The sequence below is a fragment of the Macaca nemestrina genome, chromosome 3 (genome assembly GCF_043159975.1).
Source record: "Macaca nemestrina isolate mMacNem1 chromosome 3, mMacNem.hap1, whole genome shotgun sequence".
Taxonomy (NCBI): domain Eukaryota; kingdom Metazoa; phylum Chordata; class Mammalia; order Primates; family Cercopithecidae; genus Macaca; species Macaca nemestrina.
The window spans coordinates 147,800,091-147,827,341 of NC_092127.1; the positions used below are offsets into that span (position 1 = coordinate 147,800,091).

General features: G+C 38.3%; 3 protein-coding genes across 5 annotated transcripts in view; 2 read left to right on the top strand and 1 right to left on the bottom strand.

Annotated features, from left to right (window-relative positions):
• The window catches only part of LOC105496884 (WD repeat and FYVE domain containing 3), a 307,925-nt gene extending 297,024 nt beyond the window's left edge, over positions 1-10,901 (bottom strand). For all 3 annotated transcript variants that reach the window (XM_011767528.3, XM_071093605.1, XM_011767525.3), the window contains exon 1: positions 10,788-10,901. The gene's annotated coding sequence lies outside the window, so the exon portion shown is untranslated. The remainder of the gene's footprint in view (positions 1-10,787) is intronic.
• Positions 10,181-21,246, top strand: LOC112429368 (uncharacterized). The gene is made up of 3 exons (XM_024797619.2): positions 10,181-10,431; positions 14,297-14,448; positions 21,054-21,246. The coding sequence occupies exons 1-3, from the start codon at positions 10,352-10,354 to the stop codon at positions 21,176-21,178; spliced, it is 357 nt and encodes a 118-aa protein (XP_024653387.2). The 5' UTR covers positions 10,181-10,351; the 3' UTR covers positions 21,179-21,246.
• On the top strand, positions 10,976-11,281 carry LOC105496883 (uncharacterized). Its single transcript, XM_071093606.1, has one exon. It carries the CDS (start codon positions 10,976-10,978, stop codon positions 11,279-11,281), a length of 306 nt encoding a protein of 101 aa, XP_070949707.1.
• Positions 21,247-27,251: the final 6,005 nt, after the last annotated feature.

Here is a 27,251-nt window from a genome sequence, read left to right on the forward strand (position 1 = left end):
AATTTTTACATGACTATATCTAGGGCTGTGACTGAATTACCCTGTGGAAATAATCAGCCATTTGTCTAGTTACCTGTTGCTCTTCTTATAGGAAATGCAGGGAAGAAACATTCCCTGGGCCTGCTGCCTACGGACATAAGGCACAGATCTGAATTTGTATACATGAACATCTTCACCCTCTGAAGAGGACAAAAATACCAACATTCTTGTATTTTCCAATATTTTTCAAAATCAGGTCACTATGCTTTCAGTAATAAAATATAAATCAGTTATTGTACTATAGTTATAAGATATTATTAATGGTGAAAGAAAGATAGGTGAAGAGTACATGGAGCACTACACTATTTTTGCAACTTCCCAAGTTTATAATTACTTCAAAATTAAAAATTAAAAAAATCAATAAGATAACGCATCTTTAATAAGTGTTGCAGAAATTAAAACAGGTAAATTAAATTGTTTTTCTAAACTCAAATACTTAACATGTACTAAGTAACGAATATTTTGAGAAAATACTTGTGGAAATTCTATTTAAACTGTTGAATCCTAGGCACGATAATTAATCACCTTCTGAGTTATTCAACTTATAAAGTGAAATTTATGTGTGTGGATATTTTACTCAAAGCAAGGCAATAAAACTACAAGTTAATGTGCAGATAAACAAATCAGTTGTCCCTTGGAAAAAATAGGACGTAACACAAAATAATTTTGGCATAATTTTTTAATGGACCAAATAATAGCTATGTATCACACTCCTATTTTCCTTAGGCTAATATTAAATCAGTTGGCCTCCTTTAAGTCCACACTGGCTAGAGAACAGAAGGAAACATGCTAGGAAGAAATACCATACAGGAAGAGGAAGCTGGGCTTGGTATTAATCGGCTGGGCAGTTGATTCATCAAGTGCTGACAACATACCAATTACAACATGTCAAAAATCACCCTGTCACATGGTCTCCACTCGTAACACAGGTACCAAGGGCTTAAGAAACTGAAGAAAGCTGAAAGAATCCATGTCAGAACTCAATGATCGCTATTATTTCAAGGACCCAGAGTGGAAAGGACAGCCAATGCATGAAGAACCAGAGGCCAGACGGGCTAGGGGTCCTACCCAAAGACACAACTCTCTACCAGCAGGGGAAGAACAAGAGTCTTTTAATTTCTGGGCCTCTGAAGTGCCATTATCAATAGGCACTAATCTTTTATAGGTAGTAGTAATGAACACTTTAAAGAGATTAGGCCATTCACAAAAGAATGAAACAACTGTAATTACTTTTTAAAATCCTCACTCATTTAGTAGTCCTCTGAACTCCCAAATACAATACTTTAAATCCACTGTGGCTTCACACATACCTAGTTGATACAAAGTTTCCAATCTAAGCTTACAACCTCATCAAAATACATTATTATAGTACCATGTATGTCAGTTCTCTTTACTAACTAGGGCATCAGTTTTTTTAAGGCTTACAAGTATCTGCTACTGGATCAGCATAATGATAAAAAGTGTTGTCTCCAAACACCTCCAAGCCTTGAGCTTGCTCAATTACTGCAGCACTTGATAACCATGGTGTTCTTTTGTGAAATATCATAAAACGATGATATTATTAAGCTAAATCATATATTACACACAAATATACTAATACATGAATAGAAGCAGGTGACAAAAGTTTTTTTCTTTTTAAAAAATAACCTTTATGAATGAAAACACAGACCTAAGAAAATCATTAATAATTTTCCTGGAGCTGAGAAAACTAAAGAGCTTATTTAATAGTGAGACCACTTTATAGAGATATAAAACCAAGGCCCAACTCAGGCATAAGCATTAAAGCAGCAGCAAAACCCCAAACTGAAAACAAAATCTCAGCACTTAAGTGAAATTAGTTTAGTTGGTCAAAATATATAGTGCCTACATTAAGTGGGCTAAGAGATAAAAAGTATTTCATATACCAAAAAAAAACAAAAAAAAACTACAAGGTATATCATAATGAGACTTCTCACAATGGACTATAATACTATGGAAGCTTAATAATCCAATATTTTATCATCTATTATATACAATCTATTAGACACAATAATTTTTGATTAAACAAAATGAGGGGTAAGTGACTTGCATCACTAACAGACATTGCTTTAAAGTTTTGCCTCAAGTCTTACATTTTCTGCAGATACAGTACTTGAGATATCTCAATGTCCCTCCTCTGAAGGTTCAAAGACGTGAAGGTAATGGGGTCAGACAGCACATGGAAGCCTGCGACAAGAACTGGGGATTTTGGAGTTAATGGTCACAGTTTTATGACCCTAAGAAAGGTACGTGGTAAGGCCTGATACTTTTAGACTCAAAAATCCCAAAGCCCTGCACCAGTGCAGTCAAGTAAATAAATCAACTAGTAATTATTTGTTCAACCAAATGAAACACATGAAGAAATATCATTAACTTTTTTCTGGTGCTGGGCTTTTCACATTTTGCAAGACTCAAGTTTCAGTTGTTTATAGAACTGATATTCTAGATCTATTCGTGTTATAGTTATTCAAGATTTGGGGGCCAAGTAATAAATTAACCTGAAAAAATTCCAACCAAAGAAAGAAAAACAGAAGTACAAATGAGTCAAAACATTCTGCAATGAACTTTATTTATTTAACTTGGAGATACATTATTTCCACATTTCTTTACTACTGTATTTCCTTATTACTACATTTATTTACGGTGAAAGAATGCATCTCTAAGTATGTGGCATTTCTCACACATAAGATTAGTGGGAAGATAAGGCTGTCAGGAAACGTTAAGGGATTTTGGGTTCATTTAACCCATGGGTTTCAGGGAAGCAGTGGAAAAGGCAGAGGCTGGCACAGCAATATGCACTCAATCATTTACCAAGTATTTACTGAGCACCTACTGTGTATAGCTCATTGCACCAGCACTAAATGCACCGTGGTCAGCAAAACAGATTCCATGTCCACATGAGCTAGCAGTTGCTATGCAATGTAGTTGGCATCTCCTACCCAGTTTTCAGTGATTAATCCTTTGTTTAAGCAGTTCTATAATTCAACAAACATTAATTCAATGAACTAAAAATTCAGAAGTTTTTTTAAACCAGCTATTAAGTTTCATAATAGGAGTACAACCAAGAGTGCTAAGGGAACATCCAGGAGGGACAACGTAAGCACTATTCCAGGTAGAAAGAAAGGCTCAGGGGCAGGAGAGCACGGCATACTTCAAAAGTTTCAAGTAGGAGACAGGAATGCATCTCTGCCATGCAGAGGATGCAATCTAGGCTCAAACAACTGAGTTTAGAAGTCAAAGTCCTAACACTGGTCTACCCAAGACTAATGACACCTCCACCACCCTGACCTCATGGTTCACCTCCTTCAGTCAACCCCTTATTGTTCTGTGAATATGCCAAGCACCCTCCTGCTTCAGAGCCTCAGCACTTGCTCTTCTCTCAGTCCTACAATTCTCACTCCCTCGGCTGCCTCAAATCTCTTCAAATGGACCTTTACAGAGAGGCCTTCTGATCCAGACCTCTATAAATGGCAATCCCACCCATACTTTAGCACCACAATGATTGTATGATGTCACTGACAGCTATACTATAATAATATAGTATATAATACACTACGTACTATAATAACTGACAGTTATTGACAGTACAATTAACAAGAATACTTGTTATCTATCCCCCTCGCCACTAGAATTTAAGCTCCTTGATATAGCTCTATCACCTAGCACTGTGCCTAACAGACAGCAGACACTCAAGTCTTTTTATAAAAAATGCACAAATGAATGGCTGTCAGAGATGAGACTGTAGAAGCCGGAGTCAGGTTACAAAGAGTTTTTTATAGATTACAACCCCATATTTTAGTGCCTCTTTGATAATGACTTAAGACATATTCAAGAATTTTAAGTGAAAAAAAATAAAGGGTATACTGGAAAGACCACAATTTCACATTTTAAAAAATTAAAACAAAGAAAAAAGAATTTATTTTGGAAAGGGTGTGAGAGTAATTATAAGAAGACATGAGACTGAAGTTAAGAAGAATATTTAAAAGACCTCAAATACTTCAGCAGGGAAATACAGGCCTCAAAATTGTCTTCTAGCAGGTGGAGGTTGAAAAGGACAAACATTTACAAGATTTAAAAAACAACTGGACCTGATGCTTAAGTAAATGTGAGACATGAGGAAGACTGAGGAGTGTATGATGACTGCCAATCTCAATCTACTGATAGAACAGGTGCTAACAGCATTTACTTAAGCTGAGAAGATGGGAGAAGAAAATATATTTTTGGGAGAAAGATTATGAGTTACATTTGGGCCATGCTGAGGCTGACATGCCTATGTAAATATCTCAGCAGATATGTCTAAACTAGCAGTTGGACATATCCCAGCATAAAATCAGTGGTTCAGATGTCATTAATACTTGTCACACGAACAAAACTTGATGAACTTCATGGCAGCAATAAAAATCAAATACACTTAATTATGTATAAACATTACAGTATTAGACGAGAATTAGCCTAAATGTTAAAAAGGAATGCTATAATCTTATCTATACTAATGCTTCTTAAAAGATCTGGGGATGAGTTCAAAGATAATATGATCAAATTATTTCAGTATATGAATGTTAGAAGTAAGCAAACTACCAAAAAATACCTCAATAATATAGTAAAAGTTTGCTTTTTCGGTTTTTACCAGTTTTACTTCCCATTAACTTTCCTAATTACAACTAAGACTGGGTAGGCGCAAGAAATGTAGGCTTTAGAGGCCTGTTATTTGAAAACAATATTCCTGATATGTTTACTATTCGCATTTTCTCTCATCTCTGAATAACTGTACATTCTATTAATGCTACACAGCCACTTCCCCTAACTACTCAATCTACAGATTTCTCAATGAAGACAATGCTTCCTCCTGGAAGTCCTGCCAAACTTTGAAGTCTGAGTTTCATGCCCACCCCACCTCCACACCATATGTACCTACCTACAGCACCCACACCTCACGTATGTGATACCCTGTTCAACAGTCTCTTCCACTCAACTGTAAGCTCTATCATGATAAGGACCTTGAATCTTACATGCACAACATATTTGTGCATGTATATGAACAAATGTATGAATCAATGACCGAACAAATTATCCATTTTCTATGAGAACTGTTGAGATGTTTAAACAAGCATCTTTCATTATTACAGGGTACTCAAACTGTGAATATAGCTATCCTTATTTACAATCTAACATGACTATGTCTTTTATAAGGTTACTCTTCTTATTTTAAAAAAGAGAAGGGGTCTCACTATGTTGCCCAGGCTGATCTCGAATTCCTGAGCTCAAGCAATTCACCCACCTTTGCTTCCCAAAGTGCTGGGATTACAGATATGAGCCACTGCACCTGGCAGGTTACTCTTCTAAGGGTTTTATTTCATATCACCTTCTGAATGAATGATATCTTATTCCAATGGGGCAACCCAGTATTTTACTATTTGAAAATTAAATGTTGATATGAGGTATATGTAATTTAATCATTTGTCCACACTAAAACTATGAAATTTCAAAGACAGATTTTGACCAGGCACAGTAATCTCAGCATTTTGGAAGGCCGAGCAGGGCGGATCACAAGGTCAGGAATTCGAGACCAGCCTGGCTAACGTAGTGAAACCCTGTCTCTACTAAAAATGCAAAAATTAGCTAGGCATGGTGGCAGATGCCTGTAATTCCAGCTACTCTGGTGACTGAGGTAGGAGACTCGCTTGAACCCGAGAGGTGGAGGCTGCAGTGAGCCGAGATCATGCCACTGCACTCCAGCCTGGGCGACAAAAGCAAGACTCTGTCTCAAAAAAAAAAATAGATTTTGATACTGTGGTTTCAGAAAGAGTAGTAACTAACTTAACAGTCCTCAAGATTTTAAAATAAAAAACAATTGAATGAGTTTATAGAACTTGGTGAAATCCCATTAAAGCAAAGTGTTGGCATACGGGGAGCCACAAAGAATCTTTTTTTCCCTTGAAGTCCAAGTCAAAATTGAAAAAAAAATTCTTTATGATAAATTTCTTAATTCTAATTTTTTAAACAGAGCTTTATCTACCTGTTTAAAATGGTTCATTTTTAAAATTGTTAACAGCTAAGCATTAGAATAATTCCCTAATGATGATGCCTTCACAAAAAGTAATTTTCACAACATGGAAGGTGAGTGCACAGTAAAAACTCAACAAACAGCCTTCAAAGGCTGCAGCCTTCATAGTAAGATCATAACTGATGCCCAAGCTAAAGAAAATTATTTTTTTAGAAACATCTATCATAAACTTTCTAGGTTGAATCTAAACACTACTGAAAATAAGAGTAAAAAAATTTAAAGGAGATCACTACACACATAATAAGTGGCTAAAGTTTTAATAACTGACAATACCAAGTGCTTGCAAAGATGCAAAGCAACTGAAACTCTCAGATATTGCTGTAGGAATGTAAGATGATATCACCATTTAGGAAAACAATTCAGTAGTTCAATAAAAAGGTCACTGATGTTAATAAATAAACACTTATCCTAGGACCCAAAAATCCCACTCCTAGGTATTAACTCAAGAAAACTGAACATTTTTGTCCCTCACATAGACCTGTATGCAAATGTTTATAGCAGCTTTATTCATATTTGACCAACACTAGAAACAACTCAAATATCCATCAGTTTAGGAATGGATGAACAAATTGTGTTACCCTGCTGTAAAACCATGTTACTCAACAAAAACAGGAACTGTGCTGGAGCTGGCTGGTACCAGCTCATGGGAGCCCATTGTTAAATTTTCAGGAATTCTGTGAGCTGATAGCTTAATTTAGGCCATAGTGAGAGTGTTTACACTACAATGATTAGCAAATGCCACAAATCAGGGATTCTTTTTTTTTTTTTTCTGAAGAGCATGTTGTTAAAACATTTCCCAGCACATCACTGAACAAACTACTGATACATGTAACAACTTAATAAATACCAAGCATTATGCTAAGTGCAAGAGAATACGAAAGGCTATGTAATGTATAATTCCATTTATATATGCTAGACCAGATAAAACTTTAAGAGCATCAATTAAATTAATGGTTTTCAGGGGCTGGGGATGTAGAGGGAGAGCACTGACTCATGACAGGCCATGAGTGAACTTTTTAGAGTAATGGAAACATCCTTTATGTCTTGACTGTGGTGGAGACTATCCAATTATAGACATTTGTTAAACTTTTACTACATGTAAATTATGCTTCAATAAACATTAAAACATTAAAGTAGAAGTCATTTCTTTTTTTTTTTTTTTTTTTTTCTTTTTTGAGATGGAGTCTCGCTCTGTCACCCAGGTTGGAGTGCGGCGGTGCGATCTCGGCTCACTGCAACCTTTACCTCCCCGGTTCAAGCTATTCTCCTGCCTCAGCCTCCTGAGCAGCTGGAACTACAGGTGCACACCACCATGCCAAGCTAATTTTTGTATTTTTAGTAGAGATGGGGTTTCACCATATTGGCCAGGCTGGTCTCGAACTCCTGACCTCAGGTGATCCACCAGCCTCGGCCTCTCCAAGTGCTGGGATTACAGGTGTGAGCCACCATGCCCGGTCATCATTTATTTCTTAATCATTTCATGGATGATAAATACACCACACACACCAAGGAAGAACTGGATTTATCAGTGTAAATATCAGGAAGGCCGATTTTGACTTGATATACACAGAAATATAGATTTAAAATGTTTAAAAAAAAAGAAAAAGAAAAAAGAAAGGCCTGGCACAGTGGCTCAAGCCTGTAATTCCAGCATTTTGGGAGGCAGAGGCAGGCAGATCACTTGAGCTCAGGAGTTCGAGACTAGCTTCGCCAACAGGGTAAAACCCTGTCTCCACTAAAAATACAAAAATTAGCCAGGCATGGTGGTCAGGGTCTATAGTCCCAGCCACTTGGGTGGCTGAGGCACAACAATCTCTTGAACCTGGGAGGCAGAGGTTGCAGTGAGCCCAGATCATGCCACTGCACTCCAGCCTGGGCGACACAACAAGACTCCATCTCAAAAGAGAGAGAGAAAAAAAAAAAAAAGGTCAAGAAAAAAAAAGAAGAGGGGAAATCTGTAATCATAGGAAAGACTAAAATCAGAGGTGGATGATCCTTCCAAGGATGCTGTAGAAATGACCCTACTTCAGGTGTGATTTCAGACTAGTGTCATTAACATGAGGTTAGTATCATTAAGATCTCTTCATACTGGGAGTCCAGGGCTCCAAAATCTCATGATATTGTATGCTATGATAATCTCAGATATACTTTGCAATTCTAACTAAAACATCAATTACTTATTTTTACATCAATCAAATGGTATTACCGATCAAAGTCTAGTATACCCTGGTTATGAATGCTGGCTCTGACTTCAGACAATCTGGGTTCACATGTTGGCCCACTAGTGTTTGCATGACCTTAAAACAACTTGTTCTATTTCCCCAACTGTAAAATGGGATTAATATTTTCCTTCAATTTAAATGAGAATGTGTTAGAAACAACGTCTATGTGCTGAACTCTTAATCACAAACATTTCTTGGGCATAATCAGAAATGAAGGACATAAATCATCAAATGTAATTTAAAAATTTTAGCTTTGCAAATATGGAATATTTATCCTTTAATTTTCTATCTAGAAGTTCATAATCTTTTACAGAGCCATATCATTTTGAGAATGCGATCACCACACAGACTCTTCATCTAGGAAAAATTCAAATATATGCTATATTCTGCATATGATTTCTGGGGAGCCAAGGACCCTCAGAAGCATATGCATGAAATCAACAAAGAAGCAGGGCATGGTGGCTCACGCCTGTAATCCCAGCATTTAGGGAGGCTAAGGCAGGAGGATCACTTGAGGCCAGGAGTTCAAGATCAGCCTGGGCAACACAGGGAGACCCTCGTCTCTACAAAAACTACAAAAAAATCAGACAGGCACGGTGGCATGCACATGTAGTCCTAACTTCTTGGGAGCCTGTGGTGGAAGGATCACTTGGGCCCAGAAGTTCAAGGCTGCAGTGAACCATGATCATGCCACTATACCCCAGCCTGGGTGACAGGGCAAGACCCTATCTCTAAAAAAAGAAAGAAAGAAATTAAGAACAACTGATATAAACTTTTAAAATTGCAAAGTTGAGCAGAGGAATTTAAGAATCTCTTCAAAGTAGAGAACCCAACTTAATAATGAAATATTATACTGTCATTTACTTTTTTAAAAACAGATTTTGCAAGAATAGAACATCGCATTTTCTAATTTATCCCTCCTTTTTGGAGGGGATATAAATTTTTAGAAACTTTTTTTTCTTTAAAAAAATTGTTTTCTCTATGTTGCCCAGGCTGGCCTCTAACTCCTGGCCTTAAGTCATCCCCCAGCCTTGGCCTCCCAAAATGCTGGGATGACAGGCATGACCCACTGTGCCCCACGAAAAGCATGCTTATATTTCAGATGAATCCATTTTAACTCATGGAAAGAAACTAGCAGCAGAAACTTACCTTTCTAGCAGCTTGAGATAGAATGGTTGAAAGTGTTAACATACTCTACTATTGTTCAAATATCGCAGGAAGAGTTCTCAATTCTAATGTAATATATATTAAGAGTCTCATGATAAAGTTTTATCTTTTTTTAAGTGGGATTTTTTTACTAGACTTATGCACTAATACAACATGTTTTTCTATAAACTAGCATATTTTGGGTTCTATTTTATGTTGTTTGTTATGTCGCCTGATAGTCGAAACCAGTTGTTCTCAACCTGCTACCAAATACCAACCTGGAAATATGCCACTATTTAAAACGCCCAAATAATAGGGTTTTGTTTTTCCTTTTCAATTGTTTGGTTTTCAAACTACATAGTAAACCAGTTGGCAACCATTACTGAACCAAAATAGTTTTTCGTATGCATGAGCACCATTTTCCCATAGAAAACACTTAACCATTTTTAAGGTACTGGAAGTCCATGCAAGGGTTCACATATGCAGTAAATATCCTTTCAATCTGGTTGTATCACATTGTTTCTGTGAAAGGAAGACCTGATATTGCAGATTGCAGAATTAAATGGTAAAACTCAACGAAAAGCTGCACCTGAGGCTCAAACACTAGCCAGATGGCCTTTGGTCGGAAAGGTCACATCTGCGTTTTAAACCCCGCCGTAACTGTGAATGTTTGAGATGCCACCACATCCCCAGTACAAGAGAACTGGAGCATCTCTGGTTCCTTCCATAATCGAAGGGCTTCCAGCATAGGGCGTAGGGGGAGAGGCCCGAAGCCCTGGAGACAGCGCCCGAGGGATATAGGCCGCGCTCGGCTGCGTCCGGTGCGAGGGGGGGGGGGCTCCGGGAGCTGAGACCCCGCGGGATGCAGAGGGGGAGCCAGGGCCTGATCCCCTACCCCTGCGAGCCAGGGCCGCCAGGTTACGCCCCCACTGCTTCCCAGAGGTAACGTCCAGCCCTCTCCTCCCCTATCCCCCGAAATATCTCGGTTCCGCTCCGCTCAGCCCGCCGCCCGTGACCCCAACCCCGACCCCGACCCGATGGCGACGGCGCCCTCCCCAGGCCGCAGCGGAGGACTCGCGCCAGGCAGCCAACCCTGGCGGCGGCGGCGGCTGCGGGCCAAGGCGGACCCTGGGGAGGACAGCAGCTGGGCCGCGGCCTGTCCCTAGGGGGAGCGGGCGCTGGGCCGCGAGTGGGCAGCGCCTCCGCCCCGCACGAACAAAGCGGCCGGGCGCGCCGGGCCGAGGCTGCGCCGCCTCTCCGGGAGCACGGGGGGCGGGGAGGATGGCGGGGGCACTCACCTGAGGGCCGGCGGAGGGCGCGGGCGGGCCGGGCCCGGGAGCCGGGACCGCGGCAGGCCGGGGCTCCGCGCCGGGGACGCACGGGCTACGGGGAATGGGCGACCGGCGCGACGTCCGCGGCGGGGCCCAGGAGCCCCGCAGCGCGGGCCGGGGGCCGGGGCCCGGGCTCGATTCTGCGGCCGCGAGGTATGGGAACCGGTCCGCCGGGCCAGGCAGCGGTGCTAGGCGGCAGGGGCAGCGACGCTGCCGCCTTTCCCTTCTCCTGCCCCCGTCCCTGCTCCGCCGCGTCCTCGTCCTCGCTGGGTCCCCGCCGCCGCCGCCTCAGCCTCGGCGCTCCTCGGGTTTCGTCTCTCCATCAAGGCCGGGCCGACCCGCAGGGACCATCCCGGAAAGTGAGGGGTTGTTGCCGTTTCCCGCAGCTGTTGGTGGCCATCTTTAATCCTCCTCCTCCTCCTCCTCCTGCTTTCTCCACCTCCCGCTGGCTGCCTGACTGACTGACTCTGGATCCTCCTCTTTCCCCTCCTGCTCCTCCTACTGAGCCGGCCGCAGAAATTGCAGCCGCTCAGCTTCTACCCCCTCCTGCCTTTCCTTCCTCTTTCCTTACTTCCTTCCCTTCCCTCGGCTTCCCCCTCTCCCCTCACTCTCAGCGGCTGCCTTCGCCCCCGTCTGCAGGCAGCGCCGCTGGATGCTTCCAGCTGGACTTCAACCCCAGACGCGCCTCTTCCCCGCCCCGCTCCCCTCTCCCCTCTCCCACCCCTGCCCCTCTCCGCGGCGCTCACCCTTCTCAGTCCCAGTTTCTCAAAGGACTCAGCTGAGAAAGGACAACTGGGTTCCGCTTTCCTTAACCCTACACCCTTTAGCTGGATGCTGACAGCGGCGATGGAGAAACGCAAAGCTGCGTTAATTTTACTCTAGCCAGAGTATAAAAGAACTGCCCACGCCAGCTATTTTACTACGCAGCTTCGAAACTCCTGCACGCTCTTCTGTGTGGCTCCTGTCCATTATGGGACTGGAGTTGAGGAGCTCGGTCTCAAATGGTGCCTTCCGTCACTGACCTTGAGTCCATTGCTTAATATTTTAGGTTTTCCTTTTCCTTCCTGGGAGGGGCATTGTTTATACCTTTGCAGTCCCAACAAACAGTGTTTAGACCAAATAAGTATTCTTTAGTAAACCTAGAACTGCCAAGTGATCATCAGTTTGTCCGTTTGTTCCTACTCGACAATTTGGGTCACGCTTCAGTTCTGGCAGCGAAGACAAACTGAGTCAGCAGTTAGAAGTGGACTCCCTTAACAGTTAGAGTGGGGAAGTGGTCATAACATCGCTCTAATGACAAACTTGTTTTTCCTAACACTGCAATCTACAGAAGTTTCAGGATTTCCTCTAATAAACATAAGGCAAGTTGGATTTGCTGTTTTCTTCTTTTTGACAATTTTGCCTTTAGAGTTGGACCCATTTGTAATGATTTACTCGTCAATTACTCCAAGGTAACAAACTTGGAGGTAACATTGCTAACAAACACAGATGACATATGTGAACACTGTGTGGCGTGGAGGGGAGGGGGGTCACAGTTTTTGCTTCTCTTGGGCACTGGCTATTAAAAAAAAAAAAAAAAAAAAAGCACCTTGCCCTTTCAAAATAAGACCAGTGTGTTCAAAGGTTAGTCCCTTAAACAGACCAAATGTAGGCAGAAATGTTTTTAAATGTAGTTTTAGATTCTACTTCAAAACGAGTAATGTTTTGAAAGTTCAAATATAAGATATTGTAATTATAAAAATTTAAGAGTTTCAAATCTCTTTGAAAAGAATATGCCAAAACAAACCTAAAAATATATTTTAGTGAAAATACTATATCCTTTGGTGGGGGGCAGAGCAGAATTCTGATATTTTTATTTAATCCTCACGAAGTAACCTTAATTAACCCAGTTAGGTTCAAGATTTCAGTTGCCATCTTTCAATGCCAATAATTTTTCCATTTGAAATCAACAACCTATACCAACATCTACAACTCTTTTAAACCCAAATGAAGTATTTGAGACAGCATTGTACAATACATTTTGAAATAAATTATTACAAACAAAGCACCTATATGGGTGTGTGTATGTGCTTGTGCATGTACTTTTTTTGTTGTTCTTTCTTTCCTTTTGGCCTTTTGGTGTTTATTCTTTATTTAGATTTTGTGTTCTTCCAGTCTATTTCTAGGCAAAATACCACAAAATTCTTGACTCTTAAATATTCGCTTATAAAACTGTATGTACAATAATTGGAGAAAAAAGAACGTTAGATAACATGAATATACACTGAGAAAATAGGCTGACTTCTTTTAAACATTAAGACCACCATGCATTTTTAAAGGAAGATTTTCAATTAGAGGTTTCAGGATTCTTGTCATTGTGATTTGATTTACACTGAGGGAGGAAAGAGTTACATTTTAAAATACTATAATTATATTTTTCTGTTAAAAAATATATTGCAATAAAGTTCACAAATCTATCAGTATGCAAATGCAGCTATTTTCATATTAATGTCTTACAAACTCAAAGGTTTTTCAGTGATAGACGTAAAAATAAATGTACCAAGTTTTTTTTTTTCCTTTTTACTGAAGCCACATAAACGTAAGTACTGTAATAATGGAAAAATCAGACCCTTCACATTTACTTTTTTACAGCTCTGTCATCATTACAGCCTTACCTTTGGTCTTTGTTGCCGGCTAAGTGTAGTTTCACTGTCATCTTAGGATTCGAGTGTGAAAAAAAAATGGTCAAATCAGTTTTTCCTGCAACATGATTATTGTTTCGTATGTACTCACTCTCAGATAAAGTCAAGGTCCTCTATAATACAAAGAATTGTGTTAAAGTGGGATAAACCCTTTGTGCAGAGGCCAGATGGAAAGAGATCTAGGCATGTGCAGCAAACTCCTCTGGGAATAGAGGAGCAAGCATGAAGGGCTATTTCTAAACAGTTCTGCACTGGGAGGCTGATCTCCAACTTACAATTCATGAATAAGGTGATTGTGGAGAATAATAACCAAGAGGCTATCTGTGACAATAAGCAAACAGAACTCATATTTGCTTTTAACATGATTGAAAATTCTTATGAACATGAATGAGTGAAGCATAATTTTAAATGAAGGAAAATGGAGATAAAGGGTTCATGAAAAATATCTGAAAGTAAGAGGAAGAAAAAATAATAGAAAAGAGCAATTTTGGAAAATTGTTAATACATATTAACAGTTTGCTATGTAAACAATTATTTACTTTATGTTAACTTTTTGTTAACATGTTTGCTTTTAAGACGATACAAGAAATAATTTAAACTTGGTCAGGTAGCATTATCCCAGAGATGAGTATATGTAATTAGAATTTTGAGATATTTATTCTAAAACATAGAGTGCTAAATGATGCTGTGACACAAAAATCAAAAGGAATGGAAGTGTTAATTGACATATTTAAAAATTACTGAGCCACTATATTATGTAAGAATTATATTAAATATATATTTCTATTTTTCCAGGCTACTAGATGCAACAATAGAATTACCATATTGTTTTTCCTGGTTTGAAAGGACCAGATGGAAACAAACTGGGCAAGCCAATGAACATCTCTGGGGATTATGGGAATTGAGTGTCTATGAAAACCATATTCCAGAAAAGAATATAGTCTTAGGTAAATGTTCTTATAATCTGCATTCTTTAGAAAAGACAATATCTCTGTTCTGCATCTTCCTCTTTAGGTGGACTGTCTAAAATATCAAGTGAATAATGACAAGCCATGTTTATCTGCACTGATTGAAATCTAGTATCATTCTTCACTCCTCAATTTACAGAACTGCTTATAATTGACTGATGAGCTGTCTCTGAGACAGGGCCATTTATAGTCATTACTGCACTCTAACTGGGGAGAAATCCTTTTAGAAAGTTCTAATTGGAGACTTTTTCTGTTATTTTTCTTATACATACATTCAAAAGAGGTACTGGAGAGTTTGTTTTGTTTTGGGAAGGGGCATGTGTGTAGCTCAATGTATTGTTTTTCTTCATACTTAAGTAAGTAATATGTAATAAAGCTTCTTTAAACTATAAAGAGTTACAGGCTCACAGGAGGAAAGAGAATAGTGTCATGTTTTGCCCTTGTTCATCATAATTATCAGCACTATAATAGAGACGGGGGTTGAAGGCTTTGATTATTAATAAATTCTATTTCTACTTAAAGGTCCTCTTCATCTTCAGTTCCTGTATGTTTCTCTGTGGAGAGTTCAGACTTTTAGAACCAGTATGCTTACAATGTTTTTACAGGATAAATACACTTGACCCTTGAACAACACAGGTTTGAACTATGCAAATCCACTTCTGTGTAGATTTTCTGCCACCTCGGCCACCACCAAGACATCAAGAACAACTCTTTCTCTTCCTCCCCCTTCTCAGCTTATTTAACCTGAAGATGATGAGGATGAAAACCTTTATGATGATGCTTCTCCACTTAATGAATCATGAATATATTTTCTCTTCTTTATGATTTCCTTAATAGCATTTTCTTTTCTCTGGCTTTATTGTAAAGGTAAGTATATAATACATATACAAAATATATGTGAATCAACTATGTTATCAGTAAGGCTTCTGGTCAACAGTGGACTATTAGTAGTTACGTTTTCGGGGATTCAAATATTACACACAGATTTTCAACTGTGCAGAGGCCAGGGAGGGCATCAGCACTCCTAACCCTGGCGTTGTTCAAGGGTCAACTGTATAGTAGTATACACATTGAGCTTATTTCACTCATTAAAAATTGTAGTGAAAAATTATTCAAGTGGCTCAGTGTAGCTCATCTAGTGCAAACTTTGTAGCAATTTGAATGAAATCCAGGTCTCCTGACTCAGTCTCAAGTCCCATAACTTCAGAATTGACAGGGCTCATCTCAGAGGAGACAAACTCAACCAAAGAAACTTTTAACTGTGCCATCTTCAGTTAAATATAATTTAAACTTAATTTCCAGAATTAATGTTCAGCGTTGACCTTTCTTAGAAATGAAGCTAAGGAATAAAGTAAATAAACAGGGTTTTCGTATTTACAAAAATGAGAACAATTATTTGCAATTAAAGTAGAAAGCAAATTTGAAGAGTTTAAGAGAGCTCAAGTTGACTAAAAAATGTGCGATTTTTTGAAACCTAAAACAACCCCTATTCTATAACATTTATTTATGGTTCAAAAAGTATAAAGTTAACTCAAAAATACTGTGTTATTTCATGGATTAAGTTAAAATTGTGTTGCAAGACTCAGGAAACAAACCTCAGTTAACTAAATAAAGTAAAACACTGCCATCTGCTGACTAGAATGAAAAATTAGTGGGTCTTTTACCATCTGTAACTAGCGAGAGGTCTCTGTTAATTTATTCCATAACTCTTAAAGTATGCTAAAAAACACTATGCGGGGTGATACAATATTACTCAGTCTCCTAGATGGACACCTAGGACTATACCCTATGCTACCGTATTAGTTAGGGTTCTCCAGACAGACCAAACCAATAGGATATAGATATAGATACAGGAGAGGGGATTTATTAGGGGAATTGGCTCATGCAATTTTGAAGGCTGACAAGTCCCAGGACAGGCCGTCTGCAAACTAGAGACCCTGGGGTGCCAGTAGCGTGGCTCATTCCAAGTATGTAGGCCTGAGAACCCAGAGGGGAGCTGGTGTGAGTCCTGATATCGAAAGGCTGGAGAGCCTGTCATTCTCATGTCCAAGGGCAGAAGAGTGTAACCCAACTTTAGGACAGAGAGACCAATTCACTTTTCCTCTGTTTTGTTCTGTCTGGGCCTCCAGCTGCTTGCATGGTGCCCACCCACATTGAGGGTGAATCTTTCCCACTTAGTCCACACAGACTCACACTCCAATCGCCTCTAGAAACACCCTCACAGACACACCCCAAAATAATGCTTTACCACTTATCTATATATTCATTAATCCAGTCAGGTTGATACCTAAAATTAATCATCACAACTAGCATGTGGTGGTGGTGGTGATCATTATTCGAACAGTTAAATCTGACCATAATCAGTAATGCAGCAATAATAGGGTTTAAATATAAATGAGGAAATAAAGTTATTATCTCGAAATTTTGAATCTAGAAAAATTTTACATTAAAACTTATTTAAGGCTGGGAGTAGTGGCTCACACCTGTAATTCCAGCACTTTCAGAGGCCAAGGCATGCAGATCACTTAAGGTCAGGAGTTTGAGACCACCCTGGCCACCATGGTGAAAACCTGTCTCTACTAAAAATACAAAATTTAGCTGGGTGTGGTGACAGGCACCTGTAATTTCAGCTGAGGCTGAGGCGGGACAATCACTGGAACCTGGGAGGCGGAGGTTGCAGTGAGCCAAGCCGAGATTGCATCATTGCGCTCCAGCTGGGCTACAGAGCGAGACTGTGTCTTAAAAAAAAAAAAAAAAAGAGCTTTAAATTGTATAACTACAGTAAAATTAATTTGGAAAATAAAAAAATTTAAAGTTTAAGTCATGACCTAATTACTTCACTCTGCAAATATTTGAGTGGTTACCATGCCAGAAACTAGATTGCCTGCAAGAGATATAATAAATACCTACTGTCTACCTTTATGGAGCTTACAGTCTAGAGAAAGAGATAGATATCAACCAGGAATGATAGTGTCTTAAGAACTATAACAAGATGGTACAGGAGTACCTCCTTCTGCTCTAGTGGGGCACACGAATTATTATCAACTCATACAAATTACAGTATAATAAGTATTTACTCCTGTCCTCAATTACTATAAATAATCCTTGGACTTATTCAAAGCTATATTTTGAGCTTTCTGTCTGAGTGGAGTTTTTGTTGTATTGCTTTACTCAGAAACCTCAAAAGGTTTATAACATTTCAATTTCTCCCATTCCCTGCATCAAATCCATTACCAAGTATTGCCAATTTTACTTCCAAATAACTCTCAAATATAAATAACTCTTCCCATTTTCTCTGGTACTACCCTACTCTCATATTTTCAACTGAGATAACCTTTTATCTAGTCTACCCACATTCACTTGAATCTCTTCCAATCCATTGTTTCTGTTTACAAATTTTCAGTGGTTCTTGGGACCTGGCATAGTTGGCCAAACATCCACCTCTCTAACGTCAACATAAGCCATAATTTAATGCACTTTCTCTACTGCTATTACCCTGGCCCGTTCAGTCCCTTCTCCTTGACATGCTCCCTTTGCCACAGGGCCTTTGCACAGTCTATTTCCTGTCTCTATTCTTCATCTACTTGAACAATGTCTTCACTGAATTATCTAAGTCACAAATCCCACCATTAAATTTTTCATAGAACAACTCAATCTTCCTTCATAGCACTAATCAAGGATGCAGTTTTATAGTTTTTTATGTTATGATGTGGTTTATGCCTGTAAATTCAATGAGGACAATAACTGTGTTTTGACTCTTTATTGGTCCAGTTTTGGTAAGACCAGTTAACATTATAAAATTCTTCAATATCAGAGTAAAGAAGTTTTGAATCAAGCAATTGACACCTATCATAACTTAATGAAGTACACACATTTAATGGATGAATAAAATATGCTGGATTATTGATGATTCCAAACATATTTAATTTATAATTTTTTCCTGTTTATTTCATATATGTTATGACAAGACTAGAAAACATATTTTTTTTCTTTAACACTGGCTATTGGGCCCTGCTATCCTAATCAGAATGTGTGCTAATTTGAGGGCACTCTATCCTCAAGGCAATGTCATATTTGAGGAGCAACTGTGAATGAAGTCAAACATTGACCTAGTTTTTTTGACATCTTCTCTATCACTGCAATATTTTGTGTTTCCTCTTTTGCTCTTCCTTATCACTTGACATTTCTGCCACCATTATATAATCTTTAAAAATCAAGTTCCTTTTTTGCTGTTGTGCTTTTGAAACTTCCAGATGATGGGATGGGGTAGAGAGACACAATAACAAACAAAAAAACCAAACACACAACCTACTTTATTTAAAATTTTTAAAGTTACTTTATTTAAAAATTTTCCTCAATAGCTGGGATTTATAGATAGAACCAGTCACGAACAAATAGAGTTATATTTACTTGCCTTATCAAGAAATTAAATCATTCTGAATTCATAGTGAGACTATAAAATCAATTATGTTATGTATATAATATCATTTATTTTCCTTAAAAAAATTTTTTTTAAAGTAGAGACAAGGTTTCGCCATGTTGTCCAGGTTAGTCTCTAACTCCTGGGCTCAAGTGATCCTCCTGCCTGGACCTGCTAAAGTGCTGAGATTACAGGCATAGGCCACCACTCCCAGCCTCATTTAAAAAAATAAATAAATCTAAGTTTAATTTAATGACATACTATGACGGTTAATTTTATGTGTCAACTTACCTGGGCCATGAAGTGCCCAAATATTTGGTTAAACATTATTCTGGGTGTGTCTGTGAGGATGTTTCTGGATGAGATCGACATTTGAATCAGTAGACCGAGTAAAGCAGCTTGCCCTCCCCTATGTGAGTGGACCTCATCCAATCTGCCCAAGGCCCAAATGGAGCAAAAAAAGTGGAGAAAGGGAGAATTTACTCTCTGCCTGACTGTCTTTGACTTGGAACGTCAGTCTTCTCCTGCTTTCATACTTGGACTCAGACTGGAACTATATCATCAACTCCCCTGGGTCTCCTGCTTGCCAACTGCAGATCTTACGATTTCTAAGCTTCCATAACCAGCTAAGTCAATTCATTATGATAAATCTATGTATCTATGTATCTATCTATGTATTATCTACATATCTATCATATATCTATTATCAATCATCTATATATATATCATCAATTATCTATCTATCTATCTATCTATCTATCTATCATCTATCTAATGTTCTATTTCTCTGGAGAACCCAGACTAATGCACATACCATGACATTAAATACTAACTATAATTGCATGGATTTTACACAATTTAAAGATAGCTATGTTGATTAATTTTGGTATTAAATTCCAAGTGATGCCAGTTGCAGTGGCTCACGCCTGTAATCCCAGCACTTTGGGAGGCCAAGGAGGGTGGATCATGAGGTCAGGAGTTCGAGACCAGCCTGACAAACATCATCAAACCCTGTCTCTACTAAAAATACAAAAATTACCTGGGCATGGTGGTAGGTTCATGTAATCCCAACTACTCAGGAGGCTGAGGCAAGAGACTCGCTTGAACCCGGGAAGTGGAGGTTGCAGTGAGTGGAGATTGCACCACTGCACTCTAGCCTGGGTGACAGAGTGAGACTCCATCTCAAAAAAAAAAAAAAAAAAAAACATTCCAAGTGATTTTATCTTGTATATCCCTCTGCCTATTTACAAAATAAGAATGAATATTTATGTACACACAGACACACACATGCCCACACACAAAAACACAATCCTTGGTCCTTTAAATATTTCCAAGTCTCTTTATTGTTCAGATGGGGGGAAAAAAATCTCCCAATCTCCATTTTTTTCCTCTCTGAAGTTTTTAAAAGAGTGCTCCATTTATACTTTATTTCTCCACTTAAATCTCTAATACTCATTCTTTAGTTACCTGTTACTAGCTTCCAACTTTACTACTCTGTTGAAACTGCTCTTACCAAAGTCATCAGTGTTCTCCTAATTCAACATAAAGCAGTATCTTCCATCTTATTCTAGAAGTTCTCTGTCCTTATTTTGGCAATTATGATTCTTCTTTTCCCTGATACTGTCTAGTCCCTTCTTCCTGGTTCCTCTCAAATTCTCTACCTGCCCCTTGCAGATAGTGCTCTAAAGTGACAGCTTCATTCTCTCAATCCTTTCAGTAATTCTGATGAATTCAGTTCTTTACACTGATTACATAAATTAATATCTCCAACCCAGACCTTTCCCAACACTTTCAGTCTCATATCCAGTTGCCTACTAGATAATTCATACTCAGTTCTCTAAAACTACAATTATCATCTTCCCTAAACTGATTCTTATTCCTATTTCCTCTATCTCAGATATAATAATCTTCATTTAACCTTCTTTCTTATGAATGGAAATACCAGTATAAAGAGCAATGTCTGTAACACATGCAGGTATAATAAATTGCATTATTGTTCACAAATATTTGCTGCCCATTCGTAAGAGATAGTTGTACTTTCCTGCCTATTGACATAGCTTAACTATGCAACTTACTAAATATAAGTGTAAATGACTGCATTACTTTCCAGCAGATACTTAAGAGCCAGAATATCGTTTGTCATGCTTTTTTTGCCCTATGCCAGACAACCAGCAGTATTCTAGATGCTCCATCAGCTTGGGTGCTGGTATGAAGGTGATGTGGTACAGAGCTGCAGCCAACCTGCAAGGAAATAGTAGCGTGACTGAAAATAAAGCTTTGAAGTTGTAATGACTGAAATTTGGGGATCATTTGTCAACACATCCAAAAGCCAATACTGACTGATCTGAGGCTGGAAAAGTTTTAACCACAGAATTGTATTTTCATCTATATATAGTCATGACAGGTAAAGGTCAACAGAAAGACATTCTCAAATATGCAAAGGCTATGAGACAACCTTTATATAATTTTTAAAATGCCTTAGATATTTCTCCAAAAAGTGAAATATGAAACAAAATTAAGAGAGAGTGAAAATTAAGGGTTTGAAATGAAGCATTGAACTGCAAGCATTGAAACTTGGTAAAAAGGGAGCTGAAAATGGCTGTAAATTTGCTTATAAACTAAATACAACGATCGTATAAACATTGAATAAGGAAATATATATAATATTAATGTAATGACACTTTGGATCTAGATTCCATGTTATATTAACAAAGACTGAAAAGTTGGAAACGGAAAAAGTTAACTAAATTTGCTCAGGTATGGTGGCTCACTCCTGTAATCCCAGCATTTTGGGAGGCGGAGGCAGGTAGATTGCTTGAGCCTAAGAGTTTGAGACCAGCTGAGGCAACATGGTGAAACCCCGTATCTGTTTAAAAAAAAAAAAAAAAAAAAAAAAAACTTTGTATGGTGGTGTATGCCTATAGTCCCAGTTACTTGCGATACTGAGGTGAAATTTACAAAATTCATTATATTAAATAGAGAGAATTCAATATAGAATATTTTACTTTCAATTCTGACTATTATAGAAGTAGAGGTTAAATAACGATGTTAAAATTCTTAAAGATAGTTTATAGAGGCTTTTAAAGATGGCAAGATAAAAATATTTTTAAAAGTTTGATCCTCCCCCTTGAAACTTACTAATAATGAAAAAATAAAAAATAACAATGTAGGAAAAACAACCAACCAAACAACCAACTTCATCTTCAATGAAACAAGGAAATTATACAACCCTAAGTTACAAAAAAGGAAGCAGCAATAAAGTAAAATGAGGAAAGAGGCTGATTGCCAAGAACCAAAGCATGCCTTCTCCAATCATGAGCAGAACAAAGATTTCTCTCAAAGGAAGAGAAACAATCCTGAAAAATTGTGACTAGAGTAGCAAAATCTGAACCTGGGGGAACCTCAGAAGTGGAATGTCTAGTTTAAAGGAGAGGTGGAACTAAAGAAGAAACCAGGCTGGTATGTCAGCTCTACAACCTTCAGCCTATTCTGTGAGCCACGGAGATTGCTAGAAGTAAAGCAGAGTGAGGAAAGGAAGAGAAGAACCAGAAATCTCATGTCACTCTTCACTCCTATGCAGAATTTTTTGTCAGTAACTCATTGACAAGCACCATGTCTCTGGGCAAACACTAGTTATAAGGAAGGCAAGGAAAATAACTAGCTAGCTATTACAGTTTCTATGTTAGAGACAGGCAAGGGAAAAGGATGAGTGAATCTGTAATTTCTATTACTACGAGAAAAAAAGAAGACAGAATGTAAGAATATATTTTAAAAGGAAAAAAAGAACATAAATAAACTGCAGAAGAAGAGCATACTGTGCAAGGTAAATTACCTACTAAATATTCCCAGAGTTAAAATAAACACTTCCTTGTAATCTCTGTAGTGGGTTCAATAGTGCCTCTTTCTAATTATGTTTACCCAGAACCTTAGAATGTAATCTTTATTAAGAAATAATTCTTTGAAAATGCAATTTGGAAGGTGTGATCCTACTGTATTAAGGTGGGCCCTAAATCCAGTGACTGGCATCCTATGAGAAGAGGAGAGGACATACGGAGACATACGCAGGAAAAAAGGTCATGTCACAGTGGAGGCAAAGATTGGGGTGATGCAGCTACAAACCACAGAACACCAAGGATTTCTAAGAGCTGCCAGAAGCTTAGGAAAAGGCAAGGAAGTTTTCTGCCCTACAGCTTTCATGGGGAACATAGCCATGTCAAAACCTTAATTTCAGAATTCTAGCCCTGAGAATTGTAAATCAATAAATTTCTTTTGTTTTAAGTCAGCCACTTTGTTATGGCAGCCCTAGGAAACTAACACAGTCTTCAAGAAATTACATACAACGTCACTGTGGTGGGCAGACTCTAAGATCACCCGCCATAACCCTTGCCTCCTGGTGCTCAGATCCTTGCATCCTCTCCTTGACTGTGAGTAAGACCTATGATTTATTTCTAACCAATAGAATACGGTGCAAATAGGAAGGGATGATGATTTTGTGCATGTGATTACATCACATAAGATTGTAGCCTATCGTGATCCTGGCTGGCTTTGAAAAAGCAAGCTACCATATTCCCAGATGTCATAGGAAGACAGCCACAGGGCAAGAGAGCCACATAGGAAGAGTGCAGCCTCTGGTCAATAGCCAACAAAAAATTGAGCCCTCAGTGTAGTAGTCTGCCAGGAACTGAATTCTGCCAGGAACGATGTTGAGTTTGCAAGCAGATCCTTCAGTTGAGCCTCAGATGAGACTGCAACCCCAGCTAACACCTTGATCGCAGCCTTGTGAGACCCTCAAAGCAGAAGACCCAGCTAAGTGATGCTCAAACTCCTGACCCATAGAAATTGTGAGATAACACGTGTGTGGTCCTAAGCCACTCCGTTAGTGATAATATTGTTATGGAATGATAGAGAACCAGTACAATGTCCTTTCTAGAAGAAGACCTCTAACAAGAGAATAAAGAGTTCAATAAAAAAGTAAGGCATCCAAAGAGGAAAATGTGGAGATAAAAGAGCTCAGAAAATTAATGGAAGAGCTAAAAAATGGTAGGAGAATAAATAGAAGAAAAACACATGATTGAATACACAATCTAAAGAAATCACACAATACACAATAAAAAATGACAGTGATATAAAAATCATATTTAATATGGGGAAAAAGATACGCATGCCTTTCATTTAGGCATAATGAAATAAAATAGATTTGAGGAAGAGATAGAAATTGAGAAAGAAAATAAAGCGAACAAAATTAAATAAATAGTAAAAAAAAAAAAAAGTACAAAATACATTCTGGAATTGAAGACCAGATTTGCAGATTTAAAAAGCAAACTCTGTCTAAGAGAAAAAGTGATTCAGAATCATGTCACCAAAACATGTCCTGGTGCAAGTTTGAATTTTAGGAATAAAGACAAAATTTTATGAAAATTTTATGCAAAAAAGCAAGTAGCATTCCATTTAAAAAGAATCAGGTTTTACCTGGAGTTTTCCACAGTAATAGTTTAATGCTGGAGAACAGAAAGAATGTCTACAACATTCTGAGGGAAATAAAATGTGACTTTAAAATTTATCCCTAGACAAGTTTTCCTTCAACTACAAAAACAAAAACACATATTTCCAAGGGTAGAGAAATTGAGGGGATACATTTCCTGTAAGTTCTACTTTAAAAAAAGCATGGCAGTGGAAATCAATCAAATAAGAGATGTATAGAAACGTAGAATACAAGAATAAAGAAACTAGGGAAAAGAGAATGATAGTGAATACAATTCCTTTAAGTATAAAATCACAACTAAAACATGTCAAGAATTTTGACTGCAAAATAAAATGTAAATGTTATTAATCTTGACATTATGAACTTAGTAAGTAATACAAATCTGGGAGAGATTGATGGAAGAAACTGTAAGTGCACTAACCTCCCAGTTTTCCATAGACAAAAGGAGAGGCTAGTAGAGGAAACTGTTAGTAGACAACTCTCCCAGGCTTCCACAGTCAAAAGGCTGTGGATATAGCATAATTTACACATGCAGTCTAAAAAAAGCACTTCCAACCTTTTAATGTTTATCTTATCTATAGAGGAAAGTTTCAGAAACTTATTTTTTGTGGTAAAGAAACATTTACTTCAAGTACACCAATTCTTTCAGCTTTACTTCAGTTTCTTCTTTCATTAAATTAGATTTTAAGTGAACATAATTAAATTAGCCGGGTGTGGTGGTGCATGCCTGTAATCCCAGCTACTCGGGAGGCTGAGGCAGGCAAATTGCTTGAACCCAGGAGGCGGAGGTTGTGGTGAGCCGAGATCACGCCATTGCACTCCAGCCTGGGCGACAAAGCAAGACTCCATTAAAAAAAAAAAAAAAAAGTGAACATAATTACTAAAAAGAATAATAAAATGAAAATCCTTCAATCCCATTTTATATGATTCTATTTGCATAATTAAACATAGAGAAGTGAAATTATGGTAAACAAAGTTTAGTGATGGTTGTTTTTGGGCTAAAAGGCTAGGAATAGAACTTGCAATCCCCTCTGAATTTTGGGAATTGTTTAGACTGTTTAATGATAAATGTAGATCACTTTCAGAAAACTAATTTTTCTTACATATAAATCTTAATTACAGTCACACCTCATTTTATTGCACTTAGCTTTATTTCACTTTGCAGATATTGTGATGTTTACAAATTGAATGCTTGTGGCAATTCTGAGTCTAAAAGTCTATTGGTGCCATATTCCCAACAGCATGTTCTTACTTCATGTCTCCAGGTCACATTTTGGTAATTCTCAAAATATTTCAAATTTATTATTATTATTATATTTTTCTGTGGTGATTTGTGATCAGTAATCTTTAATGTTACTGTTGTAATTGGCGGTGTCAGGAACTTTGTCCAGAGATGATAGTGAATTTAATCAATAAATGTGTGCGCAGTTTCTGACTGTCCACCAGCTGGCTGCTCCCCGAGTCCATTCCTTTCTTATTGGGCCTTTCTATACCGTGATACACAACAGTATTAAGATCAGGCCAATTAGAAACCCTACAATGGCCTCTAAGTGCTCAAGAGAAAAGAAGAGTCACACATTTCTCACTCTAAATCCAAAACTAGAAATGATTAAGCTTAGTGAGGAAGGCATGTTGAAAGTCGAGATAGATTCAAAGATAGGCTTCTTGTGCCAAACAGCCCAGTTGTGAGTGAAAAGAAAAAGTTCTTGAAAAAAACTAACAGTGGTTCTCCAGTGAACACATGAATGATGAGAAAGTGATAATGCAGACAATTTGCTGATAATGCAGACAGTTTTAGTAGTCTGCATAGAAAATCAAACCGGCTACGACATTCCCTTAAGCCAATGCCTAGTCCAGATCAAGACTCTAACTCTCTTCAATTCTATGAAGGCTCAGAGAGGGGAGGAAGCTACAGAAGGAAAGCTGGAAGCTAGCAGAGGTTGGTTCATGAGGTTGAAGGAAAGAAGCCATCTTCATAACATAAAAGTGCAAGATGAAGCAGCAAGTGCTGATGTAGAAGCTGCAGCAAGTTATCCGGAAGATCTAGCTAACATCATTGATGAAATTGACTACATAAACAACAAATTTTCATTGTAGACAAAACAGCCATGTATTGGAAGAAGTTGTCATCAAGGATTTTCGCAGCTAGAGAGAAGTCAATGGCTGGCTTCAAAGTTTCCAAGGACAGACTGACTCTCTTGTTATGGGCTAATGTAGCTGGTGACTCTAAGTGTAAGTCAATGCTCATTTACCATTCCAAAAATTCTAGGGCCCTTTATAACTGTGCTAAATCTATTCTGCCTGTGCTCTATCAATGGAACAATAAAGTCTGGATGATAGCATGTCTGTTTACAGCATAGGTTACTAAATATTTTAAGCCCACTCTTGAGAACTACTCTTCAGGAAAGAAGATTTTCAGAATATTATTGCTCATTGACAATGCACCTGTCACCCAAGAGCTCTGATGGAGAAGTACAGGGTATTAACATTGTTTTCATGCCCGCGAACACATCATACTATAGTCCATGGATCAAGGAGTCATTTTAACTTTCAAGTCTTATTATATAAGAGATACTGTTTGTAAGGCTATAGCTGTTACAGATACTGATTCCTTTGATAGATCTGGGCAAAGTAAATTGACAACCTTCTGGAAATAAATCACCATTCCAGATACCATTCAGAACATTCATGATTCATTGCGGGGGTGGTCAACATATCAACATTAACAGGAGTTTGGAAGAAGTTGATTCTAACCCTCACGGGCGATTTGTGGGGTTTAAGATTCAGTCAGGGAAATAACTGCAGATATGGTGGAAATAGCAAGAGAGTTAGAATTCAAGATGTGACTGAATTGCTGCAACCTAATGATAATTTTTTTTT

Coding starts and splice junctions, on each gene's coding strand:
- LOC112429368 (XM_024797619.2), top strand. CDS start 10,352: ATGCAGAGGGGGAGCCAGGGCCTGATCCCCTACCCCTGCGAGCCAGGG. Junction 10,432..14,296: donor GCCCCCACTGCTTCCCAGAG/GTAACGTCCAGC, acceptor CTATTTTTCCAG/GCTACTAGATGCAACAATAG. Junction 14,449..21,053: donor AGAAAAGAATATAGTCTTAG/GTAAATGTTCTT, acceptor GCCCTATGCCAG/ACAACCAGCAGTATTCTAGA.
- LOC105496883 (XM_071093606.1), top strand. CDS start 10,976: ATGGGAACCGGTCCGCCGGGCCAGGCAGCGGTGCTAGGCGGCAGGGGC.